At 45.8% G+C, this 17,057-nt stretch overlaps 1 protein-coding gene across 1 annotated transcript; it reads left to right on the top strand.

Moving 5' to 3' along the window:
* Window positions 1–2,445: 2,445 nt before the first annotated feature.
* Window positions 2,446–13,390, top strand: LOC119290963 (type II inositol polyphosphate 5-phosphatase 15-like). The gene is made up of 11 exons (XM_037569646.1): window positions 2,446–3,277; window positions 6,273–6,525; window positions 6,630–7,437; window positions 8,156–8,277; window positions 8,369–8,453; window positions 10,367–10,532; window positions 10,687–10,721; window positions 10,822–11,071; window positions 11,755–11,878; window positions 12,473–12,803; window positions 12,952–13,390. The coding sequence occupies exons 1-11, from the start codon at window positions 2,446–2,448 to the stop codon at window positions 13,177–13,179; spliced, it is 3,234 nt and encodes a 1,077-aa protein (XP_037425543.1). The 3' UTR covers window positions 13,180–13,390.
* Window positions 13,391–17,057: the final 3,667 nt, after the last annotated feature.

Here is a 17,057-nt window from a genome sequence, read left to right as displayed (position 1 = left end):
TAACGTATGTTGTCATAACGGTTCGACCGATAAAGATCTTCGTAGAATATGTGGGAGCCAATATGAGCATCCAAGTTCCGCTATTGGTTATTGACTGGAAAAGTGTCTCGGTCATGTCTACATAGTTCTCGAACTCGCAGGGTTGCACGCTTAACATTCATTGACGCTAGAGTAGTATTAGGATATTTGATGAGTGGTAACCAAATGTTGTTCGGAGTCCTGGATGAGATCTTGGACGTCACGAGGAGTCTTGGAATGGTCGAGAGGTAAATATTTATATGTGGGAAGTCATATTTTGGGTTCCAAAAAAGGTGCAGTTTTTTCGATATTGTACCGAGAAGCTTCCAGAAGGTTCCAGAGGATTCCGGAGGGGTCCGGAAGTTTGCAAGTGGGTTCACCATGACCCAAGGGCTAACATGGGCTGTAGGGAGGTGCCCTGGCCTTATTGGGCTAGGCGCACCAAGTCCTTAAAAGCCCATGTGGCTAGGGAAGGCAAAAAAGGAAGGAGTCCTAGTAGGAATAGGATTGGACTTGGAGTCCAAGTCCTCTCCCCCTTAGCTGCACCCTAGGGCTTGGAGAGGCTGTTTGCCATGCCCCTCCACCTATATATAGAGAGGAGGGGGCACCCCAAGAGGACACACCAAGCCCCTGGCGCCCCTCTGTCTATCCCGTTATTCAGTAGTTCCACCGCCTCGTCCCGACGATGCTTAGCGAAGCGCTTCAGTGCTCCACCACCACCATCACCACCACGCCGTCGTGTTGGTTGTGATCCCATCTGCTTCTCCTTTCCTGCTTGCTGGATCAAGAAGGAGGAGACGTCATCGAGCCGCACGTGTGCTAAACTCAGAGGTGCCGTCCGTTCGGCACTAGATCAGTTGGATCGTAATCGGATCGCGAAGAGTACGACTACATCAACCGCATGATAAACGCTTCAGCTTTCGGTCTACGAGGGTACGTAGACACACTCTCCCCCTCTCATTGTTATGCATCTCCTAGATAGATCTTGCGTGAGCGTAGGATTTTTTTTCAAAATTGCATGCTACGTTTCCCAACAGAGGCGTCATAACTACTATAGCAAAATGGGTGCCTCGATTTTCGGAGTGGTTGATTAATGCAAAGATCCATTGTGACGTCATGAGGTTTTTCTAAATTTAGAAAGATGATGTCATCCTTTTTTATGGCAGGTTACAAAGATCTGTTCAAGGTTAAACTTCTATAAGAACCAAGGAAGACTCGCCAACCAGAAAGTGAAGATTGACATGAACAAGTTCAAATCAATCTGGGGCCTAATGTTGGGGATACAACCCCACGGTGTAACCCGCCCAGGAGGGGTCGGGTTACACTGTTGGCGACTCATCAATGAAGCCTAGGCAGGCCCAGGAAGCCAAGACATGAAGCCTGGAGGCGACTTACGAGGCGGGCCGACTGAAGGCCCAAGGCCCGGAGACGACGCGTGACCCGGAGGTGTAAGACACCCAACGGCGACTTGCCGAGCAAGGCAATGCGATTTAGAACCAGGGTCGGTCACGGAGTATGACCCGACCTGGACTCTTGTAAGCCCAGGGCCTCGAGCTGTGTATATAAAGGCGAGTCCCTGCAACTGGTTAAACCTAAGTTACAATCCATCGATAGATAGGTTAAGCGATTCCGCTCCCCTGTAATCGATACTCAAGCAATACAACTCAAAGCAGGATGTAGGCTTTTACATCCACCGTGAGGGGGCGAACCTGTGTAAACTCGTGTCCTTCGTCTCGCTCAACCCCTTTAAGCTAATCACCGTAGCCATGGCTCAACCCCTTTTACCTCACACTTAAGCTTATATACCAAAAAATGGGCACCGAAGGCTGGCCAGGGGCCCCACTACCCACCAGGGCACGCCGGGGGGGGGGGAGTAGGCGCGTCCTGGGTGGCCCCCTCTGGTACTTCTTTTCTCCAATAATTCTTATATATTCCAAAATAAATCTCTGTGAAATTTCAACTCATTTGGAGATGTGCAAAATAAGTATCTCTAACGTAGCTTTTTCAGGTCCAGAATTCTAGCTGCCCACAATTTCCCTCTTCAGATAAACCTTGCATATTAAGAGAGAAAATACATTAGAATTACTCCACATAGTGTTATAATGATTAAAAACACTCTAAATAACATTAGAAAATAATGATACAGAATGGATGTATCATGATCGTGTGACCTAGCTCTTGATGCTAATGTTGGAAATTGTGGGCTATGTGGTCAAAATAAACTCAAAGGGTGCTATGCTAGCAAGGATTCTTTTGTGTGTGTTTCTTTTGGCTGAAAAAAAGACGTGGGAGGAGAACCGTGGGATGAAGAATGAGCGGGCGGAAGCACGGATGGGACATGGGAGCACGTCCAGGGGAGTCAAGCCGCGTCCGCGCAAGTCCTTTCTCCTTCACCTACTTGTCAGGCTGTCACCCCCGATCTCCGCAATGGCGGATCCCGGCGATACCGCGACACCCGCCGCCGTCGTCTCCTCCCCGTGGGACGACGTCCCCGATGACTTCTTCCTCTCCGCCTCCATCTCGCCCCCTACCCCTCCGCCAGCCCCTGCTCCCATCCCTTCCACCTCCCCTCCCGCTCCATCGGCTCTCCGCTCAGCATCCCTTCCGGTCACTTCCATCCCTCCTGCATCCGCCTCCGCCTCCTTCTCCGGTTCCCTCCACCGCGCTATTGCCCCTCAGCCCATCCACCCCAGCCACTCCCTCCCGGCATTCTCGGCCGCTTCTCTCCCCGCGGTAGCCGACGTCTGCCCTCCGCCCCCGGGCCCCCACCATTCCAACTCGCTCTCGGAGTTTGCCGCGTCCGCATCCCAATCCCGCGTCCACCGCCCTCCCCCTCGCGCCGCCGTGCGCGCGGACCGCCCGCCCCCGCTGGAGCTGCGCCCGAGGCCGCCGAGGGAGTCACAGTCTGGCATCGCCCTCTGTGCTCTCGCCTGCTGTGCTGCTCCTGGTGCCGGGGTCTCCACTCACCTCTGGGCGGCGGGCGAGGCTGGCGTCAGGGTTTGGGACCTCGCGGATGCCTTCCGGTCACCCACATCTCCGCGGCGGTGGGGAGACGAGGCGAGCGCGCCCTTTCGGGAGTCGCGCAAGACACCGCCTGCAATCTGCCTCGTGGCTGATCCCGGCCGCGGTTTGGTGTGGAGCGGCCACACCAACGGGCGGATCATGGGTTGGGGTGCTGACCCAGGTCCGGAGGCCGGGGAGCGCATTGGGTGGGATGCACACCGTGGACCAGTATTTGCGATGGTCATCTCTCCTTATGGTAATTCCCCTTGGCCCAGTTTCATGTCAATCAGTATGATTTTCATGCAACTTTCTGACATTGTACATTGCAATTGGTCACCGTGGTTAATGGCATTCATGCTTACACTACCACCATCTGTAAACCAGTGGCTGAAACATATCTATTCAAGGTAGTCGAAAATATCAGCAGGAACACACAGTTCATTAATTTATCTAACATAGAAGGGACGCTGAATAGCTTAGTTTATTGTAGAATATATAGTAGTGTCTATGATGCCCAACACTGCTGTAGTTTATCTTTTACCTGAAATATTGCAGTTAATTCTAGAAATGTTGAAGCAAATAGCTCCGACTTAAAGCCCTGTCCGAGCAATGCAATGTATCCTGTGAAATCAGCTATCTACATCTAGCTATCTAGTCACAAGGACTGCAGACCTCTCCATGTGGTATAATGTAATAAAGTTATCCACCTAATTGGTTTAGAGAATTGTTTCTATGCTCTCCCACTTAAAATTTGCATGAATCAAGAAGTACCCAGTGTTACTAATCTGTGAGGGCAGACCACTAAGACACATGGATCCAAGTCCAAACCCATGCCCTTCCTGTGTTGATGCCGTTATCCTCTGACCCACATCACAACCAACCGCCACTTCAACATGATCTGCCTCGAGCTCTGACTTCACAATATACTTTTATCACCAGCCCCATGGATCTGTGCGCTGCATGCCACTGCAAGCAGCCTCCAACACATCACTTCTGTTAGGAATATGCAACTTGTATTCCCACAAGGTATCACGGTCTGATTACAAGATTCAACATGGAAGCAAGGTCGAGACAAGAATATGCAGAGATGTAGCTACTTTGCTCAATTGTTAATTAAGATAAGCTTAACAAGAGCAAATAGGGGCCGAACGTCGAACAGAGGCGGCTAGGGTTTAACGCAAAGCGAACAAGATGGTTTCTAGGGTCTCCTTCCTGGTTTATATAGCCTGGAAAGTAGGTAAAGTGAAAAGTAGGTAAATGCAAGGGATGGTAAAGCAGCTTGTCTGACAGCACGTTCATCCCAGGAGTGGTATTTTTGAAGGGAGACGTTGGATCAAAGACGAGGGCCCTAGTGTTGATCAAGATGGACGCGAAACAGTAAGTGAGTTGCAGATAATGTAGCCGGCGTTAGATGAGGTATTCAAAGGGAACGCTTCGCGCATGACAATTCCCCCTACTGAAGTTCAGACTTGTCCCTTAAGTCTGAAATGCTTCCGGATAAATGTGGAGTGCTCCCAGGTTGCCATTTCCAGCAGTATGTTCCTCCATTTGACGTGCCACTGAATCACGGGAATAGTGATGTTGCCCTGGACATGTGGGATGAGCTTGCTCTCCAGTAGTTCTTCTGGTTCCACCAATATCGGGCCATCAACATTCAGTAAAGGTAAAGTTGGGTTTGGAATTGCTTTGGGACCTAGGTGTTTCTTCAGCTAGCTAACATGAAATGTTGGATGCAACTGGCAGCCCTCAAGAAGTTCCAACTTGTAGGAAACAGAGCTCACTTTCGTCAGCACTGAAAATGGCCCATAGTATTTGGAATGCCTGTGGATGCAGCGGCTGGAACTCGAAGGGGAAGAACGCCTCTAGGCAGCAGCAACGCCGGTGGCAACTCTGCTGACACGGACCATGACAAATGCCGCTACTGCGGCAAGGCGGGCTAGTGGGCCCGTGACTGTCGAGAGAAGAAATGTGAAGAGGCTCACATCGTGAGGTGGACGACGAAGGTCTTGCGCTGCTGATGATCGAGGAGATGTTGCTTACGTTTATCACTGAGCCGTCTAAATCCCTGCCATGGCAGGGGTTTTGGGCCAGATCGTTGCCAGGCAGCAGAAAACGCTGTCACGGCAGCCCCTTTCACACCAACGAAATATGCTGCCATGGCAACTGGGAGGAGGGCGTCTACCTTAACGAGGAGCACGCGTGGGTGGTCCTGATGCAATCACCTGAGGATGCTGACGCCGCCTGGTACCTCGACACCGTGGTGGCGGACCACATGACCAGCGACATGGTGATGTGCGGAGCCGAACCAGATGGTGCCCGGCACCTTCAAGTTCGGCAATGGCTCGACCGCTGTGATCAAGGTCGTTGAGGGCAACTCGAGAGTCCAATAAGATATGCAAACAGAAAAGTTCAAGGTCGTGGAGGGCAACTCAAGAGTCCACGACCTTGAACTTTTCTTTGGTAGGGGGTAGGTTTATTCACGAAATTTGTTATGATTTGACTTACTTGGGATTATATTTTCACAACAACTGAAATATTACCTGTCAGTCTGATCCAAATGGACTTGTATTACACTTGCTGTAAAATGGGATATTTCATTTCTCGCGAAGACATGCAAACAGTACACCTGCCAAAGACAGTTTCACACATTGTTCAGCGCACTAGTTTCTGCACTAGATTCACAAAATTGTTTTCACACAGTTACAGCAGACTAGCTTGCTAACAGCTTACGAGAAGTTTCTTTTTTGTTAAAAGGGGCCTGGCAGCATATTGGCAGCAGTGGGCATGCAACTACTCATGCAAACCAACTCCCAGAGTTCACCCTCTAGTATCAGCATCCCCAGGACAATCTGTTGTGGAGAGATTTTAATTTTGGTCAACGAAGTACCAGTACTTGTCCTGACATGCTTCCATTCTTGTTTTTCCGAATTGCTAGAAGATTAACAACAAGTCCTGAACTATATATATATATTGTGCTATGCTAATAAAACTATGCCATCCATCTTAACACAACCAAACATTGATAGTGAAATCTACAAGGCAGATAAGGCATGCAACTATTAGATCCGCAGCATGAGCTGCTGAAATTTGTTATTCAGGTAGCCTATATGTTTAAGATGGTGGCTTACTGCTTGCAACTTTATGATTCTTCTTCATAGCTATACTATTTTTAGCAGTTAGAATTCATATTGTTGAACAAGCTAATTGCAGTTGGACTAGTTCAATTCTGATCTTGTTTGCATCAATCATAGGTGATTTATGGTCTGGATCTGAAGGTGGAATAATTAAAGTATGGAATGGACAAGCAATTGAGAAATCTCTTGCTTTAGAACGAGAAGAAAAGTGTAAGGCCTCCCTTTTAGTTGAAAGATCATTCATTGACCTTTGGACCATGGTCAGTGACGGAGGGGCCTGCCCCTTACCTTCCGTAGATGTAAAACTTCTATTGTCTGACAATTCCAGATCGAAAGTATGGAGTGCTGGTTACCTCTCATTTGCACTCTGGTACACTTCATGTGTCCATTCACCTGTTACTGTTGTATTTTGCTTACACTAGTCCAGCTGTTCGTATATTTGTGTTTATTCTTGTTCTCTATTTTGCCGTATAGGGATTCTCGCACTAAGGACCTCCTGAAAGTGGTAAATGTGGATGGCCAAGTTGATACTCGTTTTGACGTCTTATCTGCTCAGGATCCATATGGCCATGAAACAAAACAAAACCTTTTCTCCTCTCCGAAGAAAGAGAAAGCTCGTAGTCCTGTTAATTTTTTCCAGAGATCACGGAATGCTTTGATGGGAGCAGCTGATGCAGTTCGGCGTGTTGCTGCTAAAGCAGGATTTGGAGATGATACTCGAAGAATAGAAGCATTAGTAATGTCAATGGATGGGATGATCTGGACCGGATCTGCAAATGGCTCAGTTGCTCAATGGGATGGTAGTGGTAATCGTTTGCAAGAGTTTCAGCATCATTCATCTTCTGTTCATAGTATTTTCAACTTTGGCACAAGATTGTGGGTGGGGTACATGGATGGCAACATCCAGCTCTTGGACCTGGATGGCAACTTGCTGGGGGGATGGATTGCACATAGTAGTCCAATTCTGAGTATGGCTGTCGGAAGTTCATATATATTTACATTAGCTGGTCATGGGGGAGTCCGTGGATGGAATTTATCATCTCCAGGGCCTGCTGACAGCATTTTGCGTTCTGAATTGACGGAGAAAGAGACATCATACAAAAACATTGAATACATGAAGGTGTTAGTATGTTCTTGGAATGTTGGGCAAGAAAAAGCATCTTATGAGTCACTAAGAGCTTGGCTGAAATTCCCAACTCAAGAGGTTGGGGTAGTAGTAGTTGGACTGCAAGAGGTGGAGATGGGCGCTGGTTTTCTTGCAATGTCGGCAGCTAAAGAAACGGTAAAACCGATGAGTTCAAAAATTTAGGTTTTCGTCGTTTATTACATCATTGTTGTTACACATAATCATCTATTATCATGATATGTGCTGTGTTACTGAGGGTTAGTCAGATTGTGGCAACGTGCACAAAACCAGAATGTTGGAACATTTTGTGATCAACTGGTTAGTTGGCAATTTCTGTGGCATGAATAGTTGAATATATTGCCTTGTTGTGCAATCTTTTGAGCTTGAATAAAAATTTACTCGCAATCCTATTGGTTGAGCTGCTATTCTATATCAAATGACTTGCTTTCAATTGGAGGCATGCAAGCCTTGTGCCACAAAGCCACTGGGAAAAGGTGGTTTGTTTACTACTCCATCTGTTCCAAAATATAGTGTATTTTGTGTGTGCCAAAAAGTAACTTCCATCAAGTTTTACCAAGTTTATAGAGAAAAATATCAACGTCAATAATACCAAATAAATACAGTATACACATATATTTCACGATGTATCTGATAATATTTGTTTGGTATTGTAGATGTAGATATTTTTCTCTATAAACTTTGCAAAACTTGACTTCTGAAAATGTATATGCCGTATATTTTGGAACGGAGGGAGTACCTATTAAGAGTTAATTCTCATGTTAATTTTTTAGAATATTAATAAACATAAATATAGAAAAAAATATATGCTATTTTTTGCTAGCTGTAATCCTGATATAATTTCCACTGGCTTTAGGTAGGGCTAGAGGGAAGCCCAAACGGGGAGTGGTGGTTGGATGCAATTGGGCAAATCTTGAAAGGCCGCTCTTTTGAGCGTGTTGGTTCAAGGCAGATGGCTGGGTTACTTACTGCTGTATGGTAATCTGTCTAGGACTATTTTTCGGTATTTATCCTTCTGTTTTTTTTCCTTTGTAATTGTAGAAGTTATTGATTTTTTTTCTTTCCTCAGGGTAAGAACAAATCTGAAGCATTTTGTCGGTGATATCGACAATGCTGCAGTAGCATGTGGATTAGGACGCGCTATTGGCAACAAGGTACTTTTGTTGTCGTGTTAATGTATTCTTTCTGGCAACAAGGTACTTTTGTTGTCCTATTAATATATTATTTCTTATTCATAGCAGGTAACTTAGACATGTTGTTTGTGACTTGATGTCAAATGTGAATATAGTTTTTATTTCAGCTCACCATTTTGCCATCATACTCATCAGCCATTTATTTTTAAGTAGTGTTTGATTTAAATGAACGTTTTCTGCTGGTTGTTATATATGCCCAACTCCTTTGTTGTGTAAATACAACTTGATCTAGATATTAGGCGTGAAACCCCAAAATCTTGCTGTGAACTATGTGTTCCCTATACCATGTCAAACCCGTCTAATGGGATCGCCTAGAGATCGTGGCGATTGCTTCACGATGATGAAGAGATTAGGGTGCTAATATAAAGGCTGGTGCAAACCATTTGCTTGCTGTTGACCATTGGGACACTTAAGCCTTTGCACGGGATGGCCCCTGCCGCGTGCTGGCACGAAATTCCCGGTGCAGTTGTGGACCATAGCATATGGTGCAGTGATTGTAGTTTCTGCACCTCCCATGACAGGCGAATTACCCAGCTTGGCAGCAGGTTGTTTTTTGATGACTATTGCTTACCAGAAGGGAGCCCACTGCGGCAGGCTTGGCAATCAGGTTGACATGTACGGCAACCTTATGACCATTTCTAAAGTTCTGGTGCTTGTACCTTGATATCTGTTCACAGCGGCTCCTGTGATCTGATGGTGAAGAGTTGGATCTGCTTCTTTTCTCTCAGAGGATCTGCCGTGTCAGAAATTGCTCCTGGAACTGACACAGCGAGCCACTTCGTCATATAGACACCAATTCCATGAGGGAATTGCTAGTAGGGACGGCCTGAAACTGGTGTTGAAAAGCTAGGTGAAGTGCTTCCAGTTTGGACACTGTCATGTCAATCCATGTGGTGCTACCATGTTTGTGCGGCCCCCATCACGTGATAGGACTCTAGCCATACCTTCCTGTCCATCTCCTAAAGGTTGTTTGTAGCAGTTCAGCTAGGGTAACAATATTCCTTGCCTTCAAACATCGAGAATTACTTGTAGATGTGGCGCAGTCCAGTCTGCAGTGTGTTCTATGGAGGTGGCAGCAGTGGCTGTTAGCAGTGAGAAGCCATGCACAGCTTTTGGATCTGCCAGGATGCCCCCAGGGGAACAAGTTCTGAGTGAGAGGACACCACTATGGTGATCTTGGCATGTGCCTTCTATTCAGTTAATAGCAGCTGTGTGGACTGCTGTTGATCCACCCTGCTGATCTTGGTATTGATCTTGTTAGTCTGGTTCAGCCTCTCCGATAGCAGCCATCTGGCTAGCGAGATTGTCGCTGCCATCCATACCTTGATCTGACCAGGAGCCGCCACGGCCTTATCAGCGGCTGCGCCTGTTACCAAATTGTCATGAAGCTTTTCAGTGACGGAAGAAGGTCGAGGCTAAGGTCCTCTACATGCAGGTGTAACAAGATCTGTGTAGAAGAGATGATAGGGGTATGGATAGTACTTATAGGCACCTCATATATAGATGAGGCAGCCGTATTAGCACACTGATTCCATCTCTACTTCTAACGGATGCAATTAACTAAAACTAGGGATATAATCTTGCGATACCTGATCCAAACTTTACTGGAACCAAATTGAGTCATATATCCTCCTACTGTGATGTATTCTGCATTGCCGATGTATCCCTCCTGGGCAGGACTGTGCACATTGCTCATGCTTCCTGGTTGGGCATGGCTGCCTTTGGTCAGTTATTACGGGATGCCGAGCAGGCATGGTACAATTCTGCTTAAATATTCGCTTAATTTAGTTGTGGGGGAGTATAGAAGCAGCATTATGGCTTCATTTTAGTTCAGCTTAGTTTACTACATTTTGTAATGTACTTCACTGTCTCAGGGAGCAGTCGGATTGAGGATGAGAATACATGATAGAAGCATTTGTTTTATAAATTGTCATCTCGCTGCACATATGGAAGCTGTGAGCCGGCGGAATGAAGACTTTGACCATGTCTTTAGAACAATGACCTTTGCCACCCCTTCAAGTGGATTATTGACAACATCAAGTAATTGCTCAATCTTCTTGTTAACTTTTCTGCATGATGGCGTTCAACTTTGTAAATGTCTGGCCAACCTTGCTAATCACAATGAAGAATCGTGCCAAGAATTCAGAACTTCTTAATCTTACACACTGTTACTCAACTTCTTTTCATGTTGCAGTTTCTGGTTCTGCCGGTCAGCTTCTTCAAGCAAATGTATGTTGTTGCTTCCCTTCATTTTATTTTTACAGTGGATAGAGTTGTTTCTAGATCCATTATCTGAGATTGTAACATTACCAAAATGTTGCTATCATAGGGATCAAGAATGCCTGAGTTGTCAGATACGGACATGATTGTCTTTCTTGGTGACTTCAATTACCGGCTTTACGATATTTCGTACGAAGAGGCAATGGGGTTGGTTTCCCGGAGACGCTTTGACTGGCTGAGGAAGAATGACCAGCTGCGAGCAGAAATGAGATCCGGGAGAGTCTTCCAGGGATTACGTGAAGGAGATTTCCAATTCCCACCTACTTACAAATTTGAGAAACACAAAACTGGCTTATCAGGTATAGTTATTCTGATGATAGTTGCGTGAGGCCTGCTTCAGTAACCCCCACCCTGCCCTTTTCTAAAAAACTTTGAAAATGGCAGTTTCGTTCAATAGAATATTAAATGGTATCCTTATATTTTGTGCATCCGGTCTTCACGGTTAGAGGTGCTGATTTGCATGAAGAGGATTTTCTTCTAGTTGGCTCGAGTAGGGCAGGCTACTTCTAAGCAATCTAGAGAACATTGAACCTCATTGAAAAGAAATAACTTCCGGCCAACATAAAGATCCAGCAACCTTTTGCCTGACCTCGGCTCTGACACATTGTTGTGAGGTTGGAGACGACTTTATGTACTAACGTTATATAACATGTATGTAGATTAATGAGAATGGTAAAGTAAATTTCTAGAAGGGTATGAGACTGTAATCTGGTAACAACTGGAGGAAGCTGATGTAAAGATAAGTGAGGCTAGCTCACTTGGTTAGGGAGGGGATGTATAACCACTGGTGTATCATTGATCTGCATCAATAGTACACTTTTTGGGCGGTGTACCAAGGCAAACCTCTAGTTATATTAGTGTGTGCTTATCACAGCAATAATGTTTCATACAGTACCAGTTTGATCCTTATGAGTTGATAATACTCCTGAACTCCTAAAGATTCCTGAACACTTCGTTTGAAGAAACTTTTCTCTTATTGTAGGGTATGATTGTAGTGAGAAGAAACGCATTCCTGCCTGGTGTGACCGGGTTCTATACCGTGACAGCCAAGCTAGTTCAGGAACTGAGTGTTCCTTGGATTGTCCTGTGGTTTGTTCAGTATCACTGTAAGTCATTTGTTGTTTGATTATCTCACTGGATAAAGAATATTAGCAGGGCACAAATAACGCATGAACATGTGCTCGATTGTCCTAGAGCACGACGTTTCTTCCACCAGTCCATCTCTCATTCTGCTATTTGCATGCATGTAACTCGAAAGTTAAAACATTTTAACTCTTAAATATAAAGCCGATTTATGATCTATCTTCACCGTTGGCTTTGTTTTGACGAGAGCTCAAAAACCAGACCCCATGTTGGTATCTTTCGATGAATTTTCTTTTTTGCCTTCAATGTTACCACCTGACAATTTAAGTTGCCATGTGGTGACTTGTTACAAAATAGGGTGGCGACTAATGCGTTATTGCCTGGCAACAAAAGAGTCCAAATAGGTTTCTCGAAACATAGTCAACTGAGATCTTATTTTAAAGCACTTGTCCTTACGAAATCAGTGGTGAAAACAGATGTCCAATCAGACAGATGGTTTGAGCTATACAATATTTTTTATTTCTGAAGTCAGGTCTTATTTTGTCCTGTGTACCTAGCATCCATTTTTCTGTTAGTACATAGAAACCTTATGGAACTGTATTATTCTATATTTCAAGGTATGACTCTTGCATGGAAGCAACAGACAGTGATCACAAACCTGTAAAATGCTTGTTCAATTTGGATGTTGCACGTGTTGACAAACAGACGATGAGGCAGAAATATGGGGAGATCATGAGTTCAAATAAGAAAGTGTTGCACTTGCTCCAGGGGCTAAAAGCATTCCCTGAAGCAAATGTGAGCACCAATGACATCATTCTGCAAGACCAAACTCCCTATATTTTTAAACTACAAAACAGAAGTCCAGAAGACAGAGCTTGTTTTGAGATCACTGGCCAAGCACCAACTTCTTCTGGCACAGATTCTGCCGGTTTCCCTACCTGGCTCAAGGTGGGTTAATGCCTTGTCCTGACTCCTTATATTGGTTCACTTCATTTTAGAACAGTCTAATTACTGTAAGATGCTTCTGCTTATTGATGCTTGTTCAACACTGAGCTTAATGCTTGAGCACTGAGGGTGAAACATGTCTTCAACACAGGTTTCTCCAGCAGCTGGTATAATCTGCCCTGGACAGACGGTAGAGGTCACTTTGCAGCATGGAGACCTGCGTGGAACATCATGGAATAATTTGTCTGGGGCTAACCAAGAAAAGGCAGCACAGTTATCAGTGAAAATAACTGGAGTGTGTTCTACCGTTGCCAAATGTTACGGAGTACGTGTGCAATGCCAGAAGGGCCCGAGCACATTTCCTTTCAAAAGGTTCTAAATTTGTTGATTGCTTTTCTATTGTTCGGTGTGACATGTGAGCTTAGCTTTTAGATTGATTGAAGTGTGTATAGAAAATGTTGTGGCAAATGTTCTTATTTGTGGTACCGAAGTACAAAACCAAGGCTTTTGTACTCTTGATATTCCAGGACATTTTGTACAGGAAATTATTAAAGTTATTTAATACCACTGAGAGGAGATCTAATTTCTTACCCCGGGGTTGTGACGCGGTTACGAAGTTGCGTGTTTACTGTATGCATGATTTTGATTCTAAGTAGGGAGATACTCCCTCCGTCCCATAATATAAGAACGTTTTTGACACTACACTAGTGTCAAAAACGTTTTTATATTATGGGACAGAGGGAGTATGTGTGTGCGTGACATATTCTTTGTTTCGAAGGGTATCTGAAGTGATATACTCCCTCCGTCTCATATAAGAAGTTAGTATATCTCATATTCTCACATATTGGATGTAGTAACGCCTTACATAAGGTTTCATATAGTTAGCAGTTTGGCAATAAGGTTTCATATAGTTAGCAGTTTGGCAGTTTCCAATGTGGTACTCTCGTTTTCTTAAAGTGTTTTAAGATTTAGTATATCTCATATACTCACATATTGGATACTCCCTCCGTTCCTTTTTAGTCTGCATATTAGATTTGGTCAAAGTCAAACTTTATAAAGTTTGACCAACTTTATAGGAAAAAATATCAACATCTACAATACTAAAGCTATATGGTATGAAAATTAATTTCATGATGCATCTAACAATATTAATTTCATATTATGAATCTTGATATATTTTTGTATAAACTTAGTCAAAGTTAACAAAGTTTAACTTTGACCAAACCTTATATGCAGACTAAAAAGAAACGGAGGGAGTAATAACGCCTTACATAAGGTTTCATATAGTTAGCAGTTTGGCAATACGGTTTCATATAGTTAGCAGTATGGCAGTTTCCAATGTGGTACTCTCGTTTTCTTAAAGTGTATTAAATCTCCGTAAACTGGACGTTAGGGTCACTTGCACAATTCCCGTGCATTGTCACGAAGCCAAGGAAAATAACCCAAGGAGTTAGGCCACCACCTAGCCTCCTTTGGTTTGTAGGAATTGTATAGGGTAAGAAAAAATTTCTTTGAACCCCTTTGGTTTGTAGGAATTGATTCACATTCCAATGTAGGATAGGAACCAATTCTTCATATTTTCAACAACCACCTTAAAAACAATAACAACAGCTGTTCAAATAAGTTGGGGTAGGCTATACTTGGAAACCACAAGATCTCAAAACTAATTTATTGTTCTAACACGTGGACATCTAACTTCCACACCTCCCTGTCCATCACTAGTTTTTTTTATGATATTCCAGTCCTAATGCCTCTGGAAAATAAAATATTATTAAATATATTTTTGTGCAACTAGGAACAAGTTTCACTCAAATATGACATTATCCCTCTCATTTGCCAAGGCCATTGTGCTAGCTTTTTGAAAAGAAAAGGAGGACATGCCAGGACAGGTTCATAAGAAAAAAAAATGCATACACATCAGCCATGAGGCTACTGATGATGTTATGTACCTAGGGTAGGGTCATGGACCTATCTAGGATACCATACCCAAGGACATCCTTAGACGAAGCTACCTTCCAGTCGACCAAGAGAGACTTCACTCGACCAGCTAGAAGACACTCGACGAACCTAAAGACACTCGATCATGAAGACTCACTCGACCATCAGGAGTTCAGGATCTACTCTGTATCCAAACGGTCTGTAATTAAGTAGTTTTAATGGTCATGATGACACTTTATGTAGGGCGTTACCAGTAACGCCCGGCCTTAATATACTTTAACCCTCTGCTACGTGGGTTGGCTGGGGTCCTGGCGTCCTCTATATAAGCCACCCCCCTCCACTGGTAGAAGGGTTCGCACCCCTGTAACTCATATACACATAAACCAGTCGACCGCCTCCGGGCTCCGAGACGTAGGGCTTTTACTTCCTCAGAGAAGGGCCTGAACTCGTTAAACACTCGTGTGTACAACTACTCCATAGCTAGGATCTTGCCTCTCCATACCTACCCCCCATTCTACTGTCATACTTAGAACCACGACAGTTGGCGCCCACCGTGGGGCAGGTGTCTTAGCGACTTTTTTGGAGAAGTTGCAATTTGTCCGATCGCCTTCATCATGGTTTCCGGTGGAGCTCTGGTCGAGGGCCGCGAGATCCGTCTCGGTGCGCTTGCTTTCATCGCCGACGACTCCGCTTGGCTCCAGGAGGCACCACTCGACATCGACGCGCTCCCCGTCCGCGGGGCGACGCACTTTCGGGCGTGTGTCCGCGGCGTCCCGCTGCGGCAGCCGTCGACCCCATACTGGTCGACTCCTGTGCCGTCCTCCTTCCCTGTCTCCCGCCAGCGCAAGCGCTCCGGTCGGTCGAGGCTCCAGCGATGGGTGAGACACGCAGTGGCTCGCCAATCGGCCACCACCCAAGTCGCGGCAATTGAGCCCGACGAATCTCTCTACGGCCTGTTCGACCTGTCGACTGGCTCCGTAGAGACTGCATCCGAGTGCGATAGCAGTGATCCAGCAGCAGAGGTCCTGATGGTCAACGGGCCTCGTAGTCCTCCCGGTTTCCCTCGCAACGACGGGATGGATGACGGAGGCGATCCCGCTCAGGCCCACGAAGAGTATCAGCCCGAGCCACTCACTTCTCAGCAGAGGGAAGAACTTCGCCGCCGGAACATGGATGCCCTGCATACTCCTATTGCAGGAGAAACTCCTGAGGCTCGTGCCCTGGAAGAGGCGCGTTTGGCCAATTTGGCTGAACACACTCGACTGGAAAATCTCCAACGAGCACTCGACGAGCGTGCGTGTCAACGAGTGACCAACTCCAACCGACGTCAGCTCTTTCCGCAACCGACTCAGGTATATCGAACCCCAATTCAGAATTTGGCAGCTGCAGCCCGTATAGCGGAGTCAATTCAGCCCTCTCAGTCGGAGGCTGGAAGAGGCTTGATGCAGATCAGAGATTTGCTCCGGGCGGCAGGAGATCAGAATTCAGTTGTATCACAGTCGCGCAACAGGATACACAGTCGATCCGTCGCTGCAAATACTATCCAGTCGGCTCACAGTCCAAGGTCGCCTCCGAGGCGCGTGGGACGTGAAGGCCAGCGGGATCACTATGATGATCGATTTAATCGTGATGACAGGCGTCGAGTGCCCACTCCTCCCCCGAGAAGTGGGTCTAACGCCCACCGGCAGCAAGATGACAGACGCCAACTCAGTGTTGGGCAGAGAGCTCCAGTCGACCCCAGAGAGCCAGGCTTTAACGTGAGATCCACCATCGTGCAAGGTTTGGTCGACCAGAACAGAGCTCATAGAGGTGGCCATAACAGAGATGTGCCCACAAGCAGCCGAGTCCATGTTTCAGGTCCAGAATGCTTTAGCAGAGCCATCAGAGCCGCAGTGATACCCCCCAACTTCAGGTTGGCGACTGGAGTGAGTAAGTTCACCGGAGAGTCTAAGCCTGAAACTTGGCTTGAAGACTACCGAGTGGCTGTTTAGATTGGTGGCGGTAATGATGAGGTGGCCATGAAGCATTTGCCACTTATGCTAGAGGGTTCGGCCAGGGCGTGGTTGAATCAGTTAGCTCCTAGCAGCATTTACACCTGGGAAGATCTTTCCCGAGTGTTCGTCAGGACGTTCGAGGGAACTTGCAAGCGACCGGCCGGATTGACAAAGCTGCAAGTTTGCGTACAAAAGTCGAGTGAAACACTGAGAGATTACATCCAGAGATGGATCACTTTGCATCATACTGTAGAGAATGTATCAGACCATCAAGCGGTCTGCGCCTTCAAGGATGGTGTCAAGAACAGAGAGTTGAGCCTGAAGT

The sequence above is a fragment of the Triticum dicoccoides genome, chromosome 4B, assembly GCF_002162155.2.
Source record: "Triticum dicoccoides isolate Atlit2015 ecotype Zavitan chromosome 4B, WEW_v2.0, whole genome shotgun sequence".
NCBI classification, from domain to species: Eukaryota; Viridiplantae; Streptophyta; class Magnoliopsida; order Poales; family Poaceae; genus Triticum; species Triticum dicoccoides.
The sequence above is the reverse complement of the archived record's forward strand: the minus strand, read 5'-3'. Positions and strand labels throughout refer to the sequence as shown.

Excerpts from the sequence above, each read along its gene's own strand:
- LOC119290963 (XM_037569646.1), top strand. The coding sequence starts at position 2,446 with ATGGCGGATCCCGGCGATACCGCGACACCCGCCGCCGTCGTCTCCTCC. Across the intron at positions 10,533-10,686 it reads TGGATTATTGACAACATCAA|TTTCTGGTTCTGCCGGTCAG; the intron begins GTAATTGCTCAA and ends TTCATGTTGCAG. Across the intron at positions 10,722-10,821 it reads GTCAGCTTCTTCAAGCAAAT|GGATCAAGAATGCCTGAGTT; the intron begins GTATGTTGTTGC and ends TTGCTATCATAG.